This window comes from Nycticebus coucang, chromosome 15 (assembly GCF_027406575.1).
Source record: "Nycticebus coucang isolate mNycCou1 chromosome 15, mNycCou1.pri, whole genome shotgun sequence".
Taxonomy (NCBI): domain Eukaryota; kingdom Metazoa; phylum Chordata; class Mammalia; order Primates; family Lorisidae; genus Nycticebus; species Nycticebus coucang.
In genome coordinates this window covers 288412-313342 of record NC_069794.1, presented here as the reverse complement: position 1 = coordinate 313342, position 24931 = coordinate 288412, and the positions used below count along the sequence as shown (strand labels likewise).

At 54.8% G+C, this 24931-nt stretch overlaps 1 protein-coding gene across 3 annotated transcripts in view; it reads right to left on the bottom strand.

The window, feature by feature from the left end:
* The window catches only part of RASA3 (RAS p21 protein activator 3), a 114162-nt gene that overhangs the window by 11686 nt on the left and 77545 nt on the right, over positions 1 to 24931 (bottom strand). For all 3 annotated transcript variants that reach the window (XM_053564135.1, XM_053564133.1, XM_053564136.1), the window contains 14 exons: positions 23363 to 23439; positions 16522 to 16602; positions 16111 to 16183; positions 12462 to 12538; positions 10649 to 10753; positions 9297 to 9453; positions 8644 to 8792; positions 7973 to 8087; positions 7013 to 7087; positions 5975 to 6098; positions 4702 to 4808; positions 3208 to 3285; positions 1890 to 1967; positions 982 to 1055 (listed from right to left, as the gene is read on the bottom strand). In XM_053564135.1, the coding sequence (XP_053420110.1) occupies positions 982 to 1055; positions 1890 to 1967; positions 3208 to 3285; positions 4702 to 4808; positions 5975 to 6098; positions 7013 to 7087; positions 7973 to 8087; positions 8644 to 8792; positions 9297 to 9453; positions 10649 to 10753; positions 12462 to 12538; positions 16111 to 16183; positions 16522 to 16602; positions 23363 to 23439 (1370 nt within the window). The remainder of the gene's footprint in view (positions 1 to 981; positions 1056 to 1889; positions 1968 to 3207; positions 3286 to 4701; positions 4809 to 5974; positions 6099 to 7012; positions 7088 to 7972; positions 8088 to 8643; positions 8793 to 9296; positions 9454 to 10648; positions 10754 to 12461; positions 12539 to 16110; positions 16184 to 16521; positions 16603 to 23362; positions 23440 to 24931) is intronic.

Genomic DNA, 24931 nt, shown 5'->3' with positions numbered 1-24931 from the left:
AACCCTCCTCAGCTCAGGCACAGACACTGCAAGATAAGAGTGTCACCAAGGGTGCAACGACAGACCCAAGTACTGGACATGACACTGCAAGGCAAACACTCCATTTGGGGACACTACAGGCTCAAGGTACAGTGAGAGGAGCCTTGATTCAGGGGCTGGAAATTTGAAGGTCTTAGTGGACCACAGTTCTGGCATGAGTTGAGCATGATGCAGCTGCTGAAAAGAACGGGTGAGGCTTCATCTGGGTCCTGGGGGCCCAGGGATGCCAAGCCCTATACTACTGGTCACACCTAGAACTTGTCACCTGTCTTTAACACTGTCTCTAAGCAGCCTCTCAACGTAAGAGGTGAAAGCAGCTGAGAGCACTATGTTATTCTGGGTTATGAGCTGAGCCAGGCAGGGCAGAGCCCTAACTGGGCCCCGGGACAGGTGGGGAGGACCAGGCTGACCCAACAGCTGGGTAAAGAAGAGGGTGTGTTCCAACACTCGGGGCCCCCTGGAGGCCAGGGGAGGAGACACTGGTGGTCACATCTGCTGGGGAGGAACAGGGCTGAAGGCCCAGGGCCCAGGTTCCCAAGGCTGCTCTGCTACTCTGGCTTCCTGCAAGAAGACCTGTGAGGAGTGCAGGGAGGAGGGAGCTGCTAAGATGTAGGTGTGGCCAGGCCACGTGGGGGCCTTTAGCACAGGGTGTCCCAGTAGCAGCCCCAGACACCCCACCACTCTATAAGCCCCACCCATGGGAGGAATAAACATGGGGAGCCACGCTGCTCCAGCCATAGCCCCTGGCCCTGGGCTGACAGCCAGAATGGGTCAGGGCTGCCCTGAGCTGCGGGCACTGTACCTCAATGGGCAGAAGCCCTCCTGCGTGTCCCCTCTGGCCCTGTGAGCACTGGCTTACTCCTTTTGCGTGTCCCCTCAGCCCAGTGGGAGCTGGTTCACCCCTCCCATGTGTCCCCTCTGGCCCAATGGCTGCTGGCTTACCCCTCTTTGAGCAGGATAGGCTGCTCTATGCTTTTAGGGTCTCTTCTCCCCGAGGATGAAATCAGATCCAGGAACTGAGGTGGGAGAGTAATCCAACCATTAGCAACAGCTATCCCAGGTACCATGTCCTCACACACGACAGCCTCTGTTCTCCCTCCTTGGACACCAACATGCAGAGAAGAACTCGGGGAAGGGGTCCTTCTGCAAGGACTGTGGGCTGGGGCTGGCCTCCTTGTGCCAGCCACTGCCATGACTCAGATGCAAGGCACCAGGTGTGAGGCCAGAGTTCAGGTAACGCCTGGAATCCACCTACAGCCCACAGATGAGCTGCACAGGTCTCTCTAGGAAGTGAGATCCGGCACATCCCAGCCCTCACAAGGCCACGGGGCACCCAGTATGGGTGGGTAGGGGGCCTCACTGACTTGCTCAGACTCCTGCCCTCTGTTAACAGCTGCTCTGGGCACCAAGCCCTCCTCTCCTCAGTCTGTGGCTTCTGTGATTTCTGATGGAAACACTCAGGGCTGCTCGAACCGCAGAGTGAAACAGAGCACTGGAACCCAGCACATTGCCATGGCTGTGGCCCTGAGTCTGGGAGTGAGTGGGCATGGCCATGACACATGCAGATGCCCCACAGGCAGCTTGGAGGAAGGGGCCCAGACACAGTGTGATGGGTTCACAGGGGGTAGTCACTTCAAAAGAGCCAAAGCAATTCAGGGCATGGAGAAGGTGACAGGACTGGGAAGGGGTTGTGAAAACAGACCAAATGCACTGAAATGTTTGACTTGCTATAGACCAGTTTTGTGTTACACGGATTTCACTTTGACTTAAAAGGAGCAAGGCTGTTTCTTGGGACCTAGGTGTGACACGAGTGGGGGTGACAATTAATATTCATGGACGTAGCCACTCACGTTTTTCACGGCGTCTGCATATTTTTGCTCATTGAAGAAGTCATAGAACGTAGCCATGTACGACTCCTTAAAACTGGCCTAAAATGAAATGGTTCACATGATGAAGGCCTAGAAGAGCCTTGGCTCATGTAGCCTGACCCTAAAAAGGCCAGAGGCTGGAACTTAGAGGAGCCCAGACTGATAATTAAGCAGCTGGAGACCAGAAACTGCCGGCAGAGTAGCTAGGAGCATACAGGCAGCCTGGGTTCTGGGTATAAGCCGAGGTGCAGTGACCCCATGTCCCCCGGTAGGGCTGTCACAAGATACTAGGGACTAGGGCCTCCTGGGAGGTGAAGGGCCACCCTGAGCAAAGCCTCTAGCCTGGGAATGGCTCCAACTTCTGTGGCTTCCATGGGGGCAATTTCCTGGTGTAAAAACGTAGTGGGCTAGGTGCAGGCCCTGGACTGGCACGGTGGCTCTATTCATGCAGCGTCCAGCCCATGAGCTGGGACAGCTGTGGGCGGCCATCAGCCCCTTGCCTGACTGTGCACATGAGAGCCTTTCATGGACTGCTTTGGGGAAACTGAGGCTCCCCAAGGAAGCCACACACTTCTCAGGGTAGGACCCTGAATCCCTCCGAGGCCCACAAAGCTCTGAGAATGGAGGGCTGGGGTGGGGCTGTGCGCATCATCCTCTAGCCCTTTCCAGATAGAACCTCAAGGAGCAACCTGTAAGCCTCCTCTGCCTGGAGACACCTCACTGGGACTCTGCTGATGAGACAGTCTCACAGAGAGTGCTCTGGGGAATAGGAAGCCTAGGGCAGACCCTTGGGGACCCTGGTCCAGGCTAAGGTAACAACCCAGGGCAACTGCAATGGCTGCCAAAAAGGCAACCAGGGCTGCTGGCCACCCGAGTCCACCCGCTACTTTGTTTGGCACAAACGCCCTTGATGCCCAAGTAGGGAGGCCGCGTGGCTCACTGCCGCGGGGACATGCAGGAGCTGGCCCATTCATGACGCACACTGACTGAGGCTCAGCCACCATCACAGTCGTGGTCAGAGGTCAGAGTGTAGTTTCCCCCATAGGGAGCAATGTGCTGCAGGCTCTCAAAAAGGCAAAGAATTTCAGTTCTGGAGGGCAAAGAGGCACCTGGATGGTGCCAGAACATTCTGTTTCTTAAGCTGGTTGGTGGGCATGTGGGTCCAGTTTTTATTATTGTTCTGTATCCTAACTATTTACACATACACTTTTTCCTATGTGTAATGTATTTATATTTTCTCGACAGAGAAAGAAATCCACGTGTTCTTAAAAGGAAAAAATGAAGAAAATAAAAGACTTACCGATTTTGATTTGGATAAGCTGCCGAGAGTCTGAATGGTCTTTGAGATAAGGGTCAGGGTCCTGGATGTCTGTGGGTCCTGTTGGATGCAGGGAAAGAGAAAAGTGAGCTTTGTTCCAGTTGTGTAGAAATGCCATAATTGATCCCAGAGTCACATAGGGGACAAAATAAACATTACCCCTAAGAGGTGCTATGGCTCAAGACAGGGAGGGTCTGCCAGCAGCAGCCCCAGGAGCTACCTCCAGACTCATGAGCCATGTCCCTGTGACAGGCCGGAGCTACCACGGGAACACCGAAACAAACGTGCCAGAGCAGCATTTTGAAGTCAGAAATGTTGCATGGGGGCCCTGCGCCACCCAGGCTCCTGCATTAGCCCCACACCTCTGCCTTTATGCAGTTTGGAATGTTTAACAGAAAATCAATGAAGAGTGGGCTCTTCTTCCCAACTCTGCCACCAGCATGTCACTGTATGTTACCCCCACAGAATGTCCACTCCACAAATGCTTTGTCCCAGAAGCTAGAGGGCAGCAGGCACACAGCAGGTGCCAGATGGATGTCTGCTAACTAACTGGCATGAGGACACAGACACCACAGACACTCCCCTTTCCATGAGGAGGGAAAACAAAGTGACCCGCAGCTAAAATGCTGCAGACATCATCCTACTTTGCTCTTAACGGAATGATCCCCCACCACATGTAGTGATGAGAGTAGATGCAGGTGGTGGAGCAGGGGACCAGACAGATCCACCCTGACCCTGCACCCCACAGCTGCACAGCACTAAGACTGGGAGGCACCCAGACAGTCTAGGAGGCCGGGGTCACTAGGACTGCTGGTTACCAGGCCTAGCTGGTCACCAGGGCTAGATGGTCACCAGGACTTTTTATCACCAGGACTTGCTAGCCACCAGGGCTAGATGGTCACCAGGGTCAGATAGTCACCAGGACTTGCTGATCACCAGGGCTAGATGGTCACCAGGACTAGCTGGTTACCAGGGCTAGCTGGTCACCAGGACTGCTGGTCACCAGGGCTAGATGGTCACCAGGACTGTTGGTCACCAGGGCTCTGGTCACCAGGACTCGTTGGCCAGCAGGACTAGATGGTCACCAGGGCTACCTGGTCACCAGGACTAGCTGGTTACCAGGGCTAGATGGACACTAGGGCTAGCTAGTCACCAGGACTAGTTGGTTACCAGGGTTAGATGGACACCAGAGCTAGATGGTTATCAGGACTTGCTGGTCACCAGGACTAGCTGGTCACCAGATCTAGCTGGTCAGCAGGGCTAGTTAGTCAGCAAGGCTAGATGGCTAGCTAGTCACCAGGACTAGTTGGTTACCAGGGTTAGATGGACACCAGAGCTAGATGGTTATCAGGACTTGCTGGTCACCAGGACTAGCTGGTCACCAAGTCTAGCTGGTCAGCAGAGCTAGTTAGTCAGCAAGGCTAAGGCTAGGTGGTCACCAGGACTTGCTGGTCCCCTGTGCTGGCTCTGTCTTACCGTGTGGTGAGGCGTGAGCTGGAAGAGGTTGGGAGAGAGAATGGCTGGAGCGAAGAACCTCAGGAAGATGAAGCTACTCACAGCGGTGAACCTCACATCCACGTCATCTGCACCCAAGGAAAGAATGGCTGTTTCCACAGCAGGGACGGCAGTCCTGTGGGCCTTGTCACCTATGTCCTAGCCTACCCAAGGCACTCACCATGAAGGATGGACTACAGTCCAGTGTCTGCCTCTCTTTATGTCTCCGTCTCTGTGCCATTCTCTCTCTGTTTCTGTCTCTCTGCCTTTCTTTCTGTCTCTTCTTAGTCTCTAACTGTGTCTGTCTCTATCTCTGTCTCTGTATCTCTCTGTCTCTATTTCTGTTTCTTTCTCTGTCTCTATGTCTGTTTCTCTCTCTCTTTCTGTCTCCTTCTCTCTATCTGTACCTCTCTGTCTCTTCTCTGCCCACACTGCATGGCTACCCTTGGTAGCTGGACTGTCACAGACATGACCTCACTTGCCAGGCCCTTGTGGTGGGGACTCCCTCCTGGGGGTTTGCTCGCCTCTGGGGAGGGAGGACAGAGCTGACTCCTTCCCTCCCGTTTCAGAGTGGGCCTGGCACCTGCAGGTGCTGGGAACTGCCCTCCTGGCCACAGGGGGAGCCAGCACCCTCTGAGGACAGGATGTCCTGGCTATGATGCACTGAGACCATGGGCTGCTCTGGAGGCTTCTGCAGCTGTCGCAGTGCCAGCAGGACACACCTTGGCCATTTATAGGCTCCCCAAAGAAGAGAGGAGCAGGGAGAAACAGGGAGGAGCAGGGAAGAGCAGGAAGGAGCTAGGGAAAGTCTGTGCCTCTGAGAAGAGAAAATTCAGAGTCACTGTCCGACATGCCCTGGCCTGTCCTGCCCAAGAAATTGCAGGGCTTAGGAGCAGGGCTCCAAGTCACGGGAGTCATCTGGTTCCAGAAGGTCACACAGTGAAAGTCGTACCCACAGGCATCAGCTTCTCCATGAAAACACACTGGGTGGAGTTTAAGACATGGCCCATACCTGCTGTGCTCAGCTGCAAGAGGCCTGGCTCCCTGGGCCTGGGCTGGGGGCCAACTGCAGTCATGAACTGGGTGCACCGGCCATGGGCATGGACCCCACAAAACCCAGTGTTGAGCTCTGATCCGACAAGCAGAGCTGCACTGTCCTACAGCCGCTGGGTGGTGGGCAGAGGGTAGGAGTTCCCAGGGTGACAAAGGGAACTGCAATTATTTACCAGTGCAAGCGGCTCCACAGAACACTCACCTTGGAAGCGCTTGGCAGCTGCCTCTCGGAGGGAAAAGAAGATGTCACACATGATGGTTGGGCAGCTGACCCCAGATGTGGTGATGGCATGGAAGATGCGGTCCACGTACTGCCTTAGGTTCTCCTGCAACGGGCACAGGAGGACCCACCAGGGTCCTGGGACCCAGGCTCTCCCTGAGGCCACAGTGCTGGCTGCCAGGGCCATGTCCAAGGGAGGGAGTGAGTCTCCTGAGGTCAGGGACAACTCAGGGAAGCCATGGGAGCCTGATGTTTGTAAAAACCCAACCTCCCTTTCAAACAGTACTGAGGAGGTATAATAATTCACGTGGCATAAATATTACTCTGTGGTGTCGGCAGAACCACAGAGGGTCCCTCTCCTTGACTCCATTAACTAAGTGTAGAACAAAATTCACTAGGATGCCCTTCCACAGGGGCAAAAATTGTTCTTTTATTTAAAGGTAGAACCAAACACCATGTGATCTGCATGAGGAAATCATAAAACAAACAAACAAAAAAAACCCCTAACATGCTGGGAGGAAGTTAAACATCAGGGAATTTTGTTGGATGTGGTGGCTCAAGCCTATAATCCCAGCACTCTGAGAGGCCAAGGCAGGTGGATCACCTGAGCTCACAGGTTTGACACCAACCTGAGCAAAAGCGAAACCCTATCTCTAAAAATAGCCGGGTGTTGTGGCGGGCACCCGTAGTCTTAGCTACTCAAGAGGCTGAGACAAGAGAATCTCTTGAGCCCAAGAGTTTGAGGTTGCTGTAAGCTGTGACACCACAGTACTCTACCGAGGGTGACATAGTGAGACTCTGTCTCAAAAAGAAAAAGAAAAGAAAAAATAGAAAACAGGACACAGTTCCAGGAGCAGCCTGAGATGTTCACCTCTCCAAGGAGGCAGAAGATGACGGGCTAATGCCTATGCAGGCCACATCTGGCCCAGCGCTCTCCCAACCAACCCAGGACTGAACAGTGTCCCCACAGTCACAAGCTGAAAAGCCCCTACAAGGGCTGTCGGTAAAAACCTCTCTTACCATGTTGTTTTCGAGGTTTTCACCGTCTTTTAACTTCACGGGGTCGATCTCACAAGACTTGTGGCTCTGGCATATCTGGAGGCAGCATTTAGAACAGGCTCTGTGAGGAGAGCTCTAGGGCCAGGCAGGAGTTGGGGGGCAGTGGTCTGAAGCCTCCCACAGATGGGGAGCACTAGCCCTGTTCAGAAAACTGCTGCGGAGCTTCCCTTCGCCCACCTGCCAGCACCGAGCAGATACCACGTTGGGGTGGCAACTGGCCCATGACCCAGCTGTGTGGGAGATACCCTGGTACCCACTCCACAGTGCCTGACAGACAAGTGAGATGTCAACAGCAAAAACACCAGGTAGGGCACGCAGCCCTCGCTGCTACCAGACACACGGGACCTTCTCAGAGAGTGACCCACATTAGTTCACGAGGGACCAGGCTTCCTAAGATTTGGTAATATTTTCACTTCAAAGTGCTGCCATGATTTTGCCCACAGATAAATCAGAATGCTATTTTATATAGCATTTGTAAAGGGCGTGGTTTTTACAAAACTATTCTGGGGAATAATGCCTGACACAGCATCGTGACAAGGGGTCTAGTGAGGAGTGCAGGGCCACATGAAAGGGAATTGTGTGGTCAGAGTGTGCTGGCAGCCAGTGCCCTGGGCAGGGACAAGGCCCCAGGCCTGCAGTGGTGGACATGATGACATCAGCTGCCAGGCTCAGGGGAGCATGTGGAGAAATATGGTGTCCCTGGGAAGAGCCAGGCTTTTGTGGGGTGTCCTTCTGTCTTTAGCAAAATGATAGATTTTTCTTAAATATATATTTTTTAAATTTGACAAAACGAGGGAGATTCTGGAATATACACAGAACGTCCTCTCCACAAAAGCTAACAAAATGGTATCTGCTCCCTGGCCCATCCTCCTAGAGTCTGCACCCCGCCCGTAGAGGCAGCTCAGCTGGCTGGTGACCCACCTCCTCGATGGCGGGCTTCAGGGTGACGTGTAGGTAGTGCATACCCGCCAGTTTCATCGTTTCGTCAATGCACTTGGACGTTAGTGAGTTTCCACGGAAAATGGTGTTGGGGTCCCTGGGAAAAAGTTTTGGGGGCATTTGTCTCCCTGCGATCCCAAAGCATTTGTGGAAGCAGAACCTGACCCTGAACACCCGTTATGGGACATGGAGACAAGGGCTTGGATGAGTCTGCTTTGGGAACTTCACCAGGAGCCCAGGCCAGGGAGGCATTCGAGGTACTGCCCACAGCATGAGCCCCAGATCAACAGGGGCAGACGCAACAGCACCCAAGAGACCAACTGATTCCAGACACATATTGGCCATTCCATCCTATCACCTTGCCCCTCTGAAGTGCTGAGGAGCAGAGGCTGAGTGGCCAGCACATGGGACCTCCTGTGCCTTCTAGGCCATGAGGAAATAGGGCTCCTCTATGGCCCTGGACTCTACATGTCTCTCAAAGGGGAACCTGAGGTGCCTTCAGCATGGACGTTACTGTCCCTGAGTCCCTGCTCACCCCGCTCACTCGGGGTTTCCAAGAGAAATGGTGCTTTTGATAAAGTCCCCAAATGTGCCTGAAAGAAAACTGAGTACATGCACAGGGAGCCCCCCACGTGCCCCGGCCAGGCACTCACTGGGTTCTCTGCACCTCGGCACTGGCAATGGCACAGATGAAGGGCACCACCCTGCCCGCGTGCAAGAGGAGCCGCACCAGTGGCACCGCCGCCTCCTGCTTCTCCCTGCACACCTCACCCAGGATGTGGGCTGCTGACGCCGAGACAGGCTGGGGACAGGAACAAGGCCAGTCACCATGGTGGCAGTAAGGTCATCCCCAGGGACCTTGACCCCCCACCCCATGCCATGGAGACAGAAACACACACAAATCACAGAAACCCATATAAACACCTCTGCCTCCTACCCCAGCCCCAATCCAGGCAGCACAAGGCCCCTGAGCCCAGGGACCCCTGGCTAGGACCACATCCAAGGCAGGTGGGAGGTTCCCAGCACCACTAAGTTCCCAGTGTGCTAACTCCACAGCAAAGGAAGCCAAGCTACCTGGGTGTGAAGGGACAGGCCTGGTGTAGGGGAAAACCACCCACTGGGAGGTGCCAAAGGGTGCTGAGCCAGGCAGGTGGGCAGGGCCAGACAGGGGGCAGGGCCTTAGGGGGTAGGGTCTGAGAGGAGGTGGCAAGCCTTCTGGGGGCTGGCTGTGCAGATGGACTAGGGAGGGTCACCCACACCCAGAGGTTTTGCAGCTGAACACAGGCCATCCAGTACAGACAAATACCTCCACATCTGCAGACTTCAACAGCAGCTCCCGTAGAGGGCTATAATAGTTGGAGGAAAACACGTGGTCTTCGGTGTATACCACATTCAGTCTCAGGGACCCCAGGTCGTCTGGCTTTGGGCTCTTACTACTGCTGTTCCGGGGCTGGAGGAAGTACCTGTGAGGGAAGGACATGGGAGATGGCAGCCTGGGGCAGTGTCCCTTCAGTGGGCTGACCTCCCTGGACAGCCCAGTGGCCTCTGTTGGGACTGTCACGTGTCGGGGTCTGAGGCAGGTGGCCAGGGTCACAGGGTCTGGTCACCTGGAATATCCCCATGGCAATTTACTATCAGGCTGATGAGAAGCAGAGGTGGTGGAGGGGCAGGGAATGAGTCTTCTGGAAGATGCACACAGGGGTCAGGAAGGATGCAAAGAGCAGAACAGAATCGAATTATCTGAACTCGGAGTGGGGTGGCTTTTGATGTCAGAGGGGAAGGTGACCTTGGGCTGATAGGCCAGGCTACCCACCTGGGCACACTGTCCCTGGGGCCATGTTCCCTGATGGCTACTTTTCAATCTTTGATCTACCCAGGACAGTCACCCTGGAACCACAATGCTCTGATGGTACTGGTCAGGCAGTGTGAGACCTCAAATGGTCAGCACTTGTGCCTGAGGCACTTGGCCACCGGGTTCTTCCAGGGCTTTCTGTGGGCTGCACAACCTAAGGGCTCAGCACAAGCAGAGAACTGCATGTGATTGGGGCCCGTGCTGCCACATACCCCACACCCTCCCGGCAACAGGAAAGTGCTGTGAGCATGATCATGGGACACTGGAGCTGTTGGATATGCTGTGCGTCTGTCAGGGAAGCCATGGCCTAATCTAATAGAGGCCACTCCGAACCCAAAACATGACTCCTTGGAGAAAACAGGACACCAGAGGGCAGCTGCAGAGATGCCCTCATATCTAGATGCAAGAAGTGAAACCCCCCATCACATGGTCCTGCTTACTGCGCTCAGGCAGGGGATGTAGAGGAAGGCATAAATGCAGCCCTGGGCAGAGCCTGCCACAAGGCATGGACTTTGTCCACTGTGCCCTGCCAGCTGCCACCCCTGGCAGGTAGCCCCAGAGCTATCTCACAGACGGAGGAACCCTTTCATCCATCTCCCGCTGTTTGCTTCAGGGCTCTCACCATCATGGCCCACAGCACTCAGTGACCATGGGCCACCTGCTCATCAGCACCCCAGAGCCAGGCAGAATGCGGGATGACAGCAGGTGGGCACCGGAAGAGCGACTGATGGCCTCAAGCCTCTTTGCTCTGCTGCCTGGAGGTGGCCCCACTGGTGGGCATCCCTCTGGCCAATGCCACCCCTTACCAGGCCTTATAGCAGCTAGACTGGCGCAGGACTCGGAGTGGGATCCTCAGCTCTCCCAGAAACTCGTCTCCAAACTTCAAGTTGCTGGCATTCCAGAGGTCGACTCTGAAAGTGACATCAGGCAGCTCTTATCAGGGAGAGCAGTAGGTGGGGCCTAGGCAGGGTGGCTACCTGGAGGTCCCAGCCGAGCTAAAATACGCCAAACAGGTCGTGGTTCCAGTGTGATGGACACGCAGAGTCTGCACCCACCTAGAAGCATGTGGCTCAGCTCAATGACAGGACAGACCCACTGGACACTGCTGTAAGGCCAGCAGGGGCGCAGCTGAGGCTCCCTTGCTATCCTTGGCGCCCAGGAATGGCAGCTGCTGTCCCCCTCGGAGGCCAACTGGCCAAGTCAGAACCCTGCATGGACGATGCAGGCACCAGGCCCAGCTGAGAACACCCAGGAGAGACAATGCCCCTTGAGTGACCAGGAACACTGGCTCCTATCACACAGAGACATGCCTCCTCCAATCATAGAGGAACTAGTCTGGGACCAGCATACCCATGGGCCATGGCTGGGTCTCAAAACATCTTTACGATGTTTGGCTCCCTGAAAGAGCACCCAGTGCTGAGGAGCCTGGCAACTTCCAGCTGCTCTGTCCCCTCAGATCTGACAGATACAGGAGTTAACCAGCCTACAGGGTGGGTATCCCACAGTTAAGGCCTCGCCAACTGCCACTCACGGAGCTGAAGACCCGGCAGGCAGATCTGACCACACCTGGCAGTGGTAGCACCATCCAGATGCCTGCCAGTCCGCTATCCCTGCAAATCCCTGCAAATCCCTGCAAGAGCAGCTGCACCTCTCCAGGACACCTGGCCCTAAAGGAAGTGGGTTTACACTGCAGGCATCAGGAAGCCCCCAGGTTCTGCACTGAAGGCCAGCCTTGAGATGGCTGTAGCAGAAGCTGAACCCTCCCCAGCTGGCCGACTCCTCCCCCTGGGACCCAAGCTCTGCCCCGGAAGTGCTGCCCCTGAGGGAATGATCAGCCATTTGACTGGGAGCCCTTCTACAAAACCACCTAAAGAAAGCAGGTGCCTCCTGGCAGAGACGGGGAGGGCAGGGGGCAGAGAGCCGCTTGGCAGTGCCCACACTGTGCATGAAGGACTAGCCAGAGTCTACAGCGGACAGGAAGCGTTAGTTGGTCAGAAGCAAATGGGAACCATGTTATTTTCATGAGGATGGGCCCCATCGGAGTCTAGGAAGGGACATCCTGGGGCTGCCTTCCCCAAGACTGTCTCCATCCATGGTCCTCCCTGGAAGACCTGGGTTCTGTGACAAGCCTTGGCAGACAAGGACAGTGAATGCAGGGTCAGATGCAGGCGTTTACGGGAGATGGGAGGCATCTCCTGAGGGAACAGCTCTCACAGAGGCACTACCAGACCACCAGGCTGTACACATAGATGCCAGAGCCAGATCCCACCAGCAGCTCTGACCAGTGTGTGGCCACTTTGGCCACCGATGCTCCACCTCCCAGGCGGTGAGTGACAGCAGCCTTTTGCCCCTCACCTCTTAGAAGGTGTCTCAGAGCAAACCACAAGCCCAGGCCTGCTCATCTGTATAGTAAGTGTCTTTTCAACCCAATGTCCAAACATCTGGGAAGTTTGCGACAAACGCTCTTACTCTGACCACAACCTCCACTGTCCTAGTGTTGGAATTACTGAGAAAGTAAAAATCTACTTCTGCCCATGACCATCTTTTAGAAACAACAGAAGACCAGATGGGGCTCAGACGGAACTGCCCAGCAGGAGCCCCGCCAGGCCTCTCACACACCTGATCTCCAGCTTGTCCACATCTTCCTCCTCAAAGTCAAAGTGCGACTTTTTGCTGTAGCTGCAGGGTCTAGTCACCTACAGTAGAGGAGAGAAGCAGTCAGACCACACGCCAGAGAGGGGCAGCGGCCAGAGCTCAGCCCCAGCCTCCAGAGGGTTGAGCACGGGGTCATGCTCCCCCACTCACCTGGCAGGAAGGGGAAGGGGGACTGGGAGTCAGGCCTGAGTGTGGGAGTTGCTGCCACTGTCTGCTCACAGCACTCTGAGGGGCTGACCCCAGGGCTCTGAAGGCCGGGCAGGAACTTGCCCAAGGACACACAGCCTAGGCTATGTCTGGTTCTCGGTCAGCAGGTACCTGGGCTGTCCCTTGACTCGAAACTGCCCTGGGACAAGTCTCACTGTCCAGCAGGTCCCACCCTCTTTGCTCCTAATGCCCTCAACGGCCCCCCACTTACAGGGAAACGCCCATGGCTAGACCCAGTGTCAGGTGGCCGTGACTGTCCCCTGGCATCTGGGGAGGGGTGAGAAAACCAATGGAGCTAGGATACCCCATCTGCCAATAGGGCATAGGCAACCGGGGGCCAAGCTGCAGCACCTACCAGCAGAGGCCTAGATGAACCCACCTACTTCTAATTGCCTCCTAACCCCCACCAACCAGTGCGGGTCACCCGGTGTGTGGGTGAGGAGGGCTCCCTCCTGCCTGGCCTCCCCTGCCCACCCATCTCGGGGGAGCAGAGGTGATGCTAATTTAGGGAAGGCTGAGGCAGCAGCATTGCTTGAGCTGCTGTGATAAAGCCCCTGTACTCCAGTCTGGATGATAAAGCAAGAACCTGTCTCTTATTCTCTTATATAAAAAAAAGAAAGAAGAAAGGAAAGTTTCAGCCTGGACTTCTAATCCAGAATCTGACACTTACTCTTGCTGCTTAAATCACAGAACCTCTGAGCTGTGACTTTTTGACCAAACACCAGCAACAGTTGCTTTGGAAGACACAGCGAACCGTCCACACCTCATCCCTAGCGCTATCCCATCTCATAGCAGCTGCCTCGGCAGGGGCCATCTGACCTTCACGTAGTCACCAATACCCTGACTCCAATATCCTGAGCCCCACCAGCCCTGTTTCTGTTTCTGGCTAAAGTTTCTCTTCCCACAGACACTCCCAGAACCCACCAGCACCACGCTGCACTGCCTGAGGCTACGGAGTGACCCCCTCACCCACCAGGCCTGCAGGTGTTCCTATAAGGCCACCCTCTCCAGAAAGGCCCCGCTCTCTGTCCAGCACAGTGCGGTCACCATCTGCCTCCCATACTGCCCAGCAAGATGGCCATGGTGGCGTTGTCTGCTGTCTCCCACCTGTGTACCTGTTGTCTCCAGACCAGGCAGTGAATGAAGCAGCTCATACGGAATTCAAAATAATTTCATTTAGATGTTTAAAGGGCTTTTGATAAGTCTAGTTGTTTTTCCTGGAAGAAAATGTTCTGGAAGCTACTTCCATGGAAATGGAAGATATTTTTCCCTTGTTTGTTCCGAAGGGAGTTAATAGTCGGCTCTCAGGCCACACTTTACTGGACTGAGTCAGAACCAGCCAGGGGGCACCCGACCATGGGGGCTCCAACTTGCTCTGAGTCATCACATTAACCCAGGGGTGATAAGATGCAGCAGAAACACACAACAGAGACAGTGGGGCCCCCCAGAACAGCAGGTATGGACCCTGTGCCCACAGACCTGGCTCCAGGTGGAGCTTCCTCCCCGTTGTGGGCTATGCCAGGAGTAGCCTGGGGGCCATGCAGCCTTGGACCCAGGACTCATGGGACAAACCTTAAAGTCTCTGTCCAAGAGCTGCTACCACCCAGAGGATACAGGACAGGTGGTGCCCCAGCCAACTCAGCCGAGATGAGCTGGAGGACCAGCCACCTCCACCTTGGTGGTGTTGGTGCAGTGGCAGCTGGCAGAGGAACCAGCAGGCTGGAGGGTAGGCAAGGGGGGACCTCCCCCCCTCCACTGGAGGCTCTAGAAGCCAGAGGGGCCAGACAACTGCTGGAGAGACATGGGTGCCTTGGTGTTTCCTTCCTGCACTTAGGACTGAACAGGAACCCCCATTTCCTATGCCTAGGTCAATTTCATGTAAGTTTCCTAGGCCTCAATTCCATGAATGAACCCTGCCCATTCATTAATACATTCATTTACCTTGCCCCAGGGGAAGGGACTGTATTCATTCATTAATGCACTCATTCACTGTGCCTGGCAGAGAGTACTGTATCCATTCCTTAACTGAGTTCTGGCCCCATGCCACTAAATGTTAACAGCCAAGTTTTGGCCCCATGCAGTTAAATGTAACAACTGAGTTCTGGTTGAATGTAACTTTAGAAGACCCTCTCAGGCTAAATGTAACAATTGAATGTATCAATGGAGTTCTGGCTAAATAACCCCTTGTGACTATATATACCCCTGAGCAAAGAGCCAGAGAGAGCTTGTTCCCCAATCTGTGTTCTCTCTGCCAGGAGCTTTGGTGTTTTTATATTTTCTTTTCTGTAAATAAATCCTGTCTTACCACTGATCTGTGGTCTAAGGATTCATTCTTCAAAATCACCAAGACCAAGAACCCTTGAAGACGAAACTCTGGTATCACAGACACCCAGGGCTCCTGCTGACCTGCTTTGGCACCAACACCTTCTTGCCTAGAGGTAACTTTCTTCTGGGACTTAGATGGCTCCCCCCTGTGTCATGGGCTTCAGCCACCCAACCCTCCTCACAGCTGTCCAGAAAGGCTGGCCCCACCCTCACAGCTGGGAACCCGGCGGGTTCAGATGACAAAAGCAGTGCTCCGCAGAAGGCCCTGTCCCGACCCAGCTCTCCACAGTGTCTCAACACCTGCATGTGGCTGGCGCCTCCTGTCCCAGGCTGTCTTCATCCTTGTACACATAGGTAGCCACTCTGCAGATGGGTACAAGGGCCCTCATCCTCATCTCCTGGGCCTCATATATGTTACCTATGAGGACTCTGCAGACAGGAAGATCACCATGCACACGTGTCACACTGCTTCTCACAAGCAAGCCAGCTCTCTTGCTTTTTTGCTTTTTGGAGACAAGGTCTTGCTCTGTGGCCCAGGTTGGGGGGCAGGGGCCTCATCCCAGCTCACTGAAGCCTGGAACTTCCGGGTCCAGTGGTCCTCCTACTGCAGCTCCTGAGTTGGGGGGATCACAGGCCTGAGCCTGCACACCTAGCTTTTATGGTTTTGTGGAGAAAGCATCTCATTCAAGCTGGCCTTGTTCTGTTCTAAGAACTCTCAGCTTTTGAGCCATCTGACTCCTAGTGTTGGTGTTTCATGTTCAGAGACACGGTCAGGGTGACTGGTCTCTGCTACTACCCTCACCCCTGGTAACCAGCTGCCACTGTGCTCAGGGAGGCATGAGCAGACAGCCAAAAAACCAACATGAAAAAGGCAATGAAAAAAACCCAAGAGTCCTGATTTGGAAAGCATTAATTTGTTAGTTTTCAACCAAATTTGGGCCAGTTCAAGAGGCAACAAACATACTTTTCCAGAGAGAGGAAGAAAGTCCTAGAGAACTGTGGGGGGACTGGATCCCCAACGCCGCTGCTGACAGCCCCAATCACCCAGCTCCAGATTTTCTGCCCAGAGCGAAGCACTGACCTCAAAGTAGAAGACTTCATCGAACTGGGGGTTGTTGGTCTTTTTCTTCACTTTCGTCTTCTTTGCTTCCGATCTGTCAAGAGAGGAGAATTAGGGTCAGACACATGCTGATTCCAACATCTAGGTCTGAGCACTATGCCCTCAGGTACATGAATAGCTCACTGCCTTATTTAGCATATAGATATTTGTCTGCTTCCAGCTCTATACCCTGTGCAAATTAGGAACCTTTACTGATCCAAAAATACCCAAGGGAGGAACACAAAGGCTTTCTTTGTACAGAACAACTTTAGAACAATAAAGGAAACAAAGGGCGTCAGTTATACCTCCCACCTCAAAGCACATCCTCCCCCGTGACCAAGGCACCAGCCCCACCCCAGAACCAGGGCACCCAAGGCGGGAGAGGTAACTTGCCTGAATGGTCCTGCCAATGTCACGATGGCATAAGGGTCACACTGCCCGTTCACAATGGGGAGACCTTGGCACTCGACGATGCTGGGAGGCAAACAAGGGAAAGAAGTCAAGGGAAGTGGGGGGAGTGGGCAATAGGCTGAGGACAGAGGTCAGGGTCACAAGCCACAGGCTGGTCTGAACCAGCCTCTCTCTGGCTCAGGCGAGAAGGATGAGTTTCCTGAAAGCTGCTGTTCCACGTGGAGGTGACGGACTTGGAGCAGTGGCACCAGGGTAGCAGCCAGTTGGGGAGAGTCAATTATGTGACCCTCCACCCCCACCCCCACTGCAGGCTTTTCCTGGCAGAGCCTTAGGCACTGGCTTCCACAAGGCCTCACAGCACTCTGCAGCCTGGCTCATCTCCAACACCTCTGAAGTGGGTACAACGTTCAGTCTCTTCTGCAGGTGCGAAACAGAGCCTGTGTGTGACCTGTCCCCCAGAGGCCAGACACCCATTGTAGGTGAGGGTCAGCTATGCTGGGCCATCGTGCTCTTTATGTTCTGGATCCAGTCGCAGCTGTCTTGACATCCCTGCCTGGTGATCTCCACCTGCCGTCGTGGGCCTGCTTCTACCCAGTGTCCTTCCTTCCCTGGGGCTATCAGCCACACTTCACACTTTTCGGCACATGCTGGACGTCATAAGTCTCAGGTCACGTGATCAGATCTCATTGTCAAACTGTGAAGGTGCCAGGCCCTATGGTCAGGTTGGCCACTTCAACTATGTTTTCAGCTTTGCTGAGGAAGACACAGGAGCACCTGCTCAAGGTGCAGTCCGGCCCTGACACAAAGGCCAGGCACCCTGTGCCCCAAGTGCCCCAAGAGGTTGCCAGGCTCTCCCCAGGAGGCTCAGACATCTAGCCTGGTGACTCTTAAACTCCCAGCCACAGTGACTCCTTCCATATGTGCTCTGGAAGGTGGCTACCCCTCAGATCTTGCCCTCGGTACCAACTGATCCCTCACCAAGCCCACATGGACCCCATCCCACTATGTTGGGAACCTGCCCTCCAGGAGCCCTGTGGGTGGAGGTTTGGCATGTTTGCATCCCTTACTCGAAGGAGCACGGCTAGCCCTGGAGTCAGTGTGGGAGAAGTCCCTACATGCATGAGCCAGCTCTCAGCTGTCTGTAGCTATGAGGACTTCCAGCTGCTGCCACCCCTCCCAGATAGGCTGGCTGCAGGGATGCAGAACTGTGTCCCTGATTTCTCCTCTGCTGCTGAGAGACACCCAGACCCCCTGGCTCCTAGAAGGTGTGTCCAGAGCTGTTGCCCCTTTCTGAATATTTCCTTGGAATATTTGTGTGAGGGACTTGTCTCCTCATCCCCTCAGCTCACGGAGCCTTGCCGCTCCTATACTGAGGGTGTTTTCCTTGTATTTCCTCCTCTCTCCATTTCTGTGCCACTATTTCTTCTAGAAGTCCTCTTGGATGAGGCTGGGCCTCCCAGACTGTACCATTATCTCTGTGCCTCACCCAGTGACTCTCTGTTCTCCAACCAGACTGCTCCCTTAGCCTCTGGGTCTCCACCCTCTCTTCACTGACACAGCCTGAACTGCCCTGGCCACATCTCATTCTCAGTGCCATTCTGAGCAGGACAGAGCAGAAGCAGGTCCAGAGTGGCCCTATAGAGCCACATGGACCTAATCCAGATGGCAAGTGACTCAAGATCATCACAAGTGGTGGCCAGGGCCTCTGGGCAGCTTGGCCTGAAGAGTGTAGCTCTGGACAGGCTGGGCTGCTCAGGGGCTAGGGGCCTGTATACCCCACCCCGTCCAAGGGTCCAAGTCTCATGGAAATGTGTCCTGAGGAGAGGCAGCTGATCAGGTAGTAGGATGAGCTTGGTTGGGGGGGCGTGCATCTGCACCTTGGACAGAGACGATAGTCCTGGGCTCAGGGGCACTGCTGGGCACTAACAGGGAACAACTCACATCCAGCAGCGCTGCACAATCATCTAGCAAGGATCCTCAAACGACGGCCTGCAGGCCACATGAGGCGGTGTGATTGTATTTGTTCCCGTTATGTTTTTTTTTTTACTTCAAAATAAGATATGTGCAGTGTGCATAAGAATTTGTTCATAGTTGTTTTGTTTTTTTTTTTAACTATAGTCCAGCCCTCCAACGGTCTGAGAGACAGTGAACTGGCCCCCTGTTTAAAAAGTCTGAGGACCCCTGATAGAGAAACACTCGAGGCCTCATTTCACTCTCACTCTTTTAAAGACCAATTCCAGAAATGCTCTATTCTCTAATTCAGAACAAAGCCTGGCTCCTGACTACAGTTACATAAAAAGATCTCAGAGCAAAAAGAGAAATCAACTCTCCCACCATCTGGACACAATGCTCAGGCTGGGTGAGAAGACTTGTCGTTCCCTGTGGCACCTGGGAACAGGTCAGCTCCTGCAGGGGTATCTGCCTGGGAGCAGCTTCACGAAGGGCAAACTGCAAACAGAGGCAGATGAATCAGGAAGGGAGTGAACCTCCTCCTCAGTCCTCATAAGGGGCTTCTTATAACCTATAAAGGAAACTTACAAACACTCCAAGTGACAGATGCAGCCAACTAATCTGGACTTCAAAGTATAAGAAGCACAAATGCTGTATTTAACATTTATAGGTTTGATATTTAACATAACCTTTAACAATGGTTGTGCCTCGTAGTTAGAGTAATATAACTGGAACAAACATGAGGCCTCCCACACCAGACTTGAGGACTTGTGCCAGCACTGCTGTGGGTGCTGTGGAGGACCCTGCCACCACGGTCACCTTCTTGGACCCTTGGTGAGCTCTGCCCGCAGGGCTTAGCTTTGGAGGGTTTCCCTGACCTCAGAGAGAAAGACGGCAAGTCAGTACTCTGTTGGGCTTTGCTATTGTTGTTTCCATGATTTCCTAATGATGGAAAACAAGACCCTCACCAGGCTAGAAGTCACCTCAGGGGTGGTGCCCTCCCAGGCTGCTTCTCCAGTGGTGTGGCCCGTGGTGCCCACTGCTGTGGCCACATGGGGCTCTCCAGCTGCCCTTGACTGTGGCCTAGCCTTTGAGGCCAGAACTCATAGCAGGAAAGCACGTGGGCAGGTAGGTGTGGGGCCTGGAGAAAGCCCCACCTTAGACACAGAGATAAGGGCCATGGGAACTGAGCAAGTGAGGGTAGGAGCCATGGGTAAGGCCAAGGTCTCTGCACCTATGGCTGCTCAGACTGGAGACCAAAGGGACCTTTGTGAGCAATTCCTCTCCAATCTCACCCTGAGGGCAAATGCCCTGGGGCCCTGTGCAGCCTTGACTCTGTTGCCCACTGCAGGTCCCTCCTGAGTCTTGGCTGCAAAGTCCAGTGGCAGTGCAGGCTGCTTGGTTCTATGTCCAGCTGGGTCCCTGGAGCCCCTGTATCTGCTCCCAAGTCTGGGCAGTGCCTGCCCCTCTGGCTCTCCCAGCTCCATGCTGCCTCCTCTTTCCAGACACCACTCCTGCTTCTCACCACTGCCTGAGATAGACACGGACAAGCTGTGTGCAGGCAGCTCCAGTGCACTTGGACCTCAGTGCACTTGGGTTCTCTGGGCCAGAGCCATGGCCATGGCACCAACCACAGCTAGGTGCCCATGGTCTCCCACCATGTGCCCACTGCCTCCCATTGCAGAAAGTAACAAGGGGGTGGTTATAGTTATGTCCACTTTCCAGTGGCTGAGGAAGCCCCTCAGATCAGACGGCTGGAAGCCCCTCAGGACAGACACAGGGTGTGAATCCAGAGCCCCAAACCCGGGCTCCCCCCACACAGGGAGAGTGGGGGAAAAGATCCACTGTGGGGTGTGAGGCCTGTGGCAGAGGCACCCTCAGCCTTGGGCCTGTGGCTCTGCAGAGCCAGCTGGGGCATGGCAGCACATAGGGGATACAGCTGGAACAAAGCAAATCTGACCCTTGCCCTCCCAAGTGCACAAAACCCTGAAATGCACAATATGACACCATGTAGCAGGTGGAGATGGTGGGGCCCAGCGCTAGTGCCCTGCACGGGGGCAGCTCTGGAAGACGCCCTGACACTCTGGGGCCCGCGGGCCTTCCCAATTCCATACCCTTACACGTTCTCCAAACTACAGCTCCTTGGAAAGGAAAGACTCAGCATGAGGCCATGAGCAGCGCATCCTGGTTTCACTGCAGAACAGAGTGTATTGAGGAACCAGTCGGCCTGTGGGACCCTAGGCACCTGCCACACACCCACCGGCCCCCTAACTTCAGGCTGACACCTTCCTGGGAGGCACAGGGGCCAAGAGCCAAAAGTGCCATGTCCTGGTATGTCAGGAATCACAGGCACATGGACAGTCATAGGACGAACGTGAAGGCTCCCGGACTGTGGCTGAGCAGGACACAAGGGGCCTCTTGGAGAAAACCAGGAGAAACCACAGGACCCGGCAGTTGTCCAGCCAGCATGGATGGACATGAAGGAGGCTAGTCCTCTGTCAGCTGTCCTCAGATGTCCGATGGGGGCATCTCAGGTGCTGCTCAGCAACCTGCATCTTTCCTAGCAGGACAGGAGTCCTTCTCTGTGGGTCCCCAGAGCCTGGCAGGTACCCGCCGCCCTCACTCTTGGCCAGCCCCTCCCCTGGTCCATCCACAGACACTGAGCTTCCCAGGGAGAGGACAGCGCTCTGAGAGTGGCTATGGGGATGCCCCAAATCCTGGTGTTTCCATTCACTCTAAAGATGAGAAAGAGAGATGTGGAAATTGACTCTCGCTTTCCACTCAGTGTTTTCCACCTCTCTCCTCTGTGCTGATCAGACATGGGAATGAAGCTGACAGAGAGTGGGCAGCGGACATCCAGGGCCCCTGAGGATGTCTCAGGAGTCCCTCACAGAAAACAGAGCACAAGAGCTACTCATGTCACAAACTACACCAAGATGATGAGTCCATGGGTTTGAAAAAGTTTCCCAGAGTCCCCCACCTGGGCCACAGTCCCCAACTGCCCTAGCCCTCTGCCCCAACCCATGCTGGCCTCGGCCTGGAGAATGTCTCCTCGTGGGGGGCTCTCTGATTGCTGTACGCTGTGTCCAGTGTGGCTCAGACGGCCACCCTCCTATGACTGCATCAGCATCCTGGGGGCCACCTGGGAGCTGCCCATCTGCACATGGTCCTGGTGGGGCTCCTGTCTGCACCGCCCATGTGGGTGAGCCTGTGTATGCCCCATCTCCCTCGCCATCCCTGCCCTCCCTTCCTCCTGGGTGAAGTGGCCCCCAAATCCTCCCTATAGAGAGACCTGACCATGCCTGGGCAAGTGTCCCCAGTGCAGTCACCACTGTGGACTTTGTGGCCTTGCTGGTGCAGTTGGCTCTCAGTATGTTTTTGTAATCAAATACATTATAGTAAGTGCTTAACAGAAACATGCAGGGAGAGTGAGCAGGTACGACTGCTGGGCAGGGCACAGGTGATCATTTGTGTCTGCCCCAACCCTAAGCACCCAGCAGAGATCTTTATTCATGCCCAGGCAGAAAGCACTACTTGCAGAGATGTCCTTTAAGTGCTGACAATAATCCTTGCTGACCCCTAAATCTACTGCTGGGCTGGGTGGACACAAAGCTGTGTCCTAGGGTTCTCTGGGCAGCCACATCCCAGAGCCAGTGCCACAACCTCATCCACAAAGGGGCCTCATTGTTGGTGGAGCCCAGACCCGTGGCAGGCATCCCAGTCCTGGCTCCTCCCAGTCCTGGCTCACTGGTGCCACCACCAGGAACTCAAGCTCTCCTGTTTTTTGTTAAATAGCCTTAAGTCCCTCTGAATAAGTATAAACCTACGAGCAAACATGAAAATGAACAAAGTCTGTCTTGCTAGACCCACAGGCACCCATTTTGAGAGCTCGGGTAATGATCACCCACTGAATCAGTCTCACACAGGTCAGCCATGTCCTGCCAGCGCCCAACTCTAAGGGCAGTGAGTCCCCTACTTGCTCACACTAAGCTGCCTGAAGGCTATTGTCAGCCATCAGCTTGATAGTCTCAGGACAGAGAAGGTACCTGTATTCATCACCAGAGAGGGAGTGAGTGCCATGCCACCCTGAATCCCTGATTGTCTCCTCAGGCCAGCAGGCCAGTCTCGGCCGCCCCGAGCTTTGCTCTCTCCTCACTGGGCAGAGAAGGAGGGATTGACATTTCTGCAAAGACCAGCTGGGCAGGAATGATGCCAGCCTTTGTGAGGCTGCGAGTGGCTGGGAAGCAAGTAGCCATCTGTGCAAAATGACGTGTGCACATCTTTGTGTCTCCTGGGGTCCCCAGCTTTCTGCGGATTCTCTCAGATCGGCCACCATGGAGGGCCGGGAGCCCTGCTGTGAAGTGCTGAGCTAACCCCAGAAGGTGCACACACCTGTGCCCACACACACCTGCAGCCCACACATACCTGCGCCCCCCCCCCACACCTGCATCCCGGCACACCCTTGACCCCTGTGTACCTGTGGCCCACATGCCTCACGCCCTGCACACCTGTACCCAAACACACCTGTGCCCTGCACACACCCACACACCACACACACCTGTGCCCCACACACCCTGTGCACACCTGAGCTCTCTCACATGCCCCTAAGTATCTTGTCCAGAAAGGTCTGGGCTTGGTGGGAGGCCAGGGTTCGGGCCATCAACCTGTCTACTCGGTTCTGGGGGTGCATCACCATCCCTGCCCCTGCAAGGCTCTGAACAACTGAGGCTGTTTGCAAAAGGCCCAAATATGTGGGGTTTCTGCTTTACTGAGGATATTAAAAAGAATGTTTCAGAACCTCTAAAAACAATGTCATCTTGAAGGGTCATGGAATCTAGAGATTCCAAGGTGCGTTAGGGCAGCCCCGCCTTACCGTGCGGCCAGCTTGTGGCAGACGACACCCGAGTCGGTGATGACCTCACTCAGCCTCAGCTCCAGGTGGACCTTGCCCTGCAAGGCACAAGGACAGAGCATCACTCGGGGACAGGTTCTGTGCCCCATGTACCACTAGGAGCATAGGGTGGGGACACTGAGAGGGCAAAGGGGATGAGGAGTTTGGCCACTTTCACAAGTTGCTGGTGGCTTGGCCACAAGCGCTCTCGGCTCTGTTTCTGTTTCAGAAGTTTGGGGTCCAAATGTGCAAGACCACGTCGGTGGACGAAAGCAGCTGTGAGTCACTTGCATGTCCATCAACACAGCACAGGCCCTGTGGCCAGGCACCCTTGAGTCTCAAGGGTAGGTGTGTGGGCGGGGAGGGAGGGGAAGGTAGAGCAGGAGGAATGGAGCTCTTCCCAGGATGGATCTGCCTAGTCCTGTGGCTCTGGTCCCCTCAGATGAATAAGGAGGATAGGGGTCTCCAAGTCCAGTTGGTACAAAGGCAGTGCCAGAACGTTAAGAGAGGGCTGCTTGCTGGTGCACTTGTCTGTGTGTACGTCTGTGTGCCCACCAGCCTGTGTACGTGTGCACTCGTGTGTACATCTGCCTGAGTGTCACTAGCATATGCAGCTGCCTAAGTGTCACCCGTGTGTGTCGGCCTGAATGTCACCCATGTGTGCGTCTGCCTGAATGTCACCCATATGTGCATCTGCCTGAGTGTCACCTGTGTGTATGTCTGCCTGCACACACACAACCTGGGGGGACAGAGAGGTGTGAGCGCAGTGTGCACTGCACATGTGTGTGTATTTGTCTGGTGCTGAAATCAGAATTTTTTTTAATTACAGAAGGAGACTGAACTAGATAATCTCAGTAAGCATTCCAGACCCTCAGCCTGGGTTGAACCCTTGAAACGCAGCCTTGTCTCAGAGGACAGGGTCACTCCCGAGACAGCAAGTGACCCTGGGCCCCAATTTCTGCACAAAAGCCTTCCTTGCTCAGAGCAAACCCCACCTGCCCCCTGTTGGCAGGACCCAGAGAGGTGCCAGGGACCGCCAAGCTCGGCCCTGCGACCTGCTGGCCTCATAAGCCATGGATGCCGTCCAGCCTACCCACCGCACCTGTGAGGGGCCTGTGGACAGGCAGACCCCTGACAATAGAACCAGAGGGGCTGGCACCTCCAGGACTGCCACAGACATGGACAGAGGCCTGGGAGTGCTGGACCCAGAGGGTCCTGAGCTCACATTACGTGTCCAGCCAAGCCAGGAATCTGCCTTTGGGGCTTTCCCCACCACAGTCAGAATGCCCAGCACCTTGACAGGGACACCAGAACCAATGGCACCATGTGATCCAAGCCACTGCTGTCTTGAGTGAGAACCTAGTCTGTGCCCATACAGGGCAAGTGGGGACCCACTCACTGGGGCCTGGCCTTCCTGCTGAGGCCACGGCCCCAGAGCAAACCCTCAGGGACCAGCAGCCAGTGACAGGGGGAAGGTGGGTAGGAGCCACAGCAGCTCTGCAGGCAGAGAAAGTCTCCAACAGAGGTCACTGTCTGAGCTCTGCACATTAC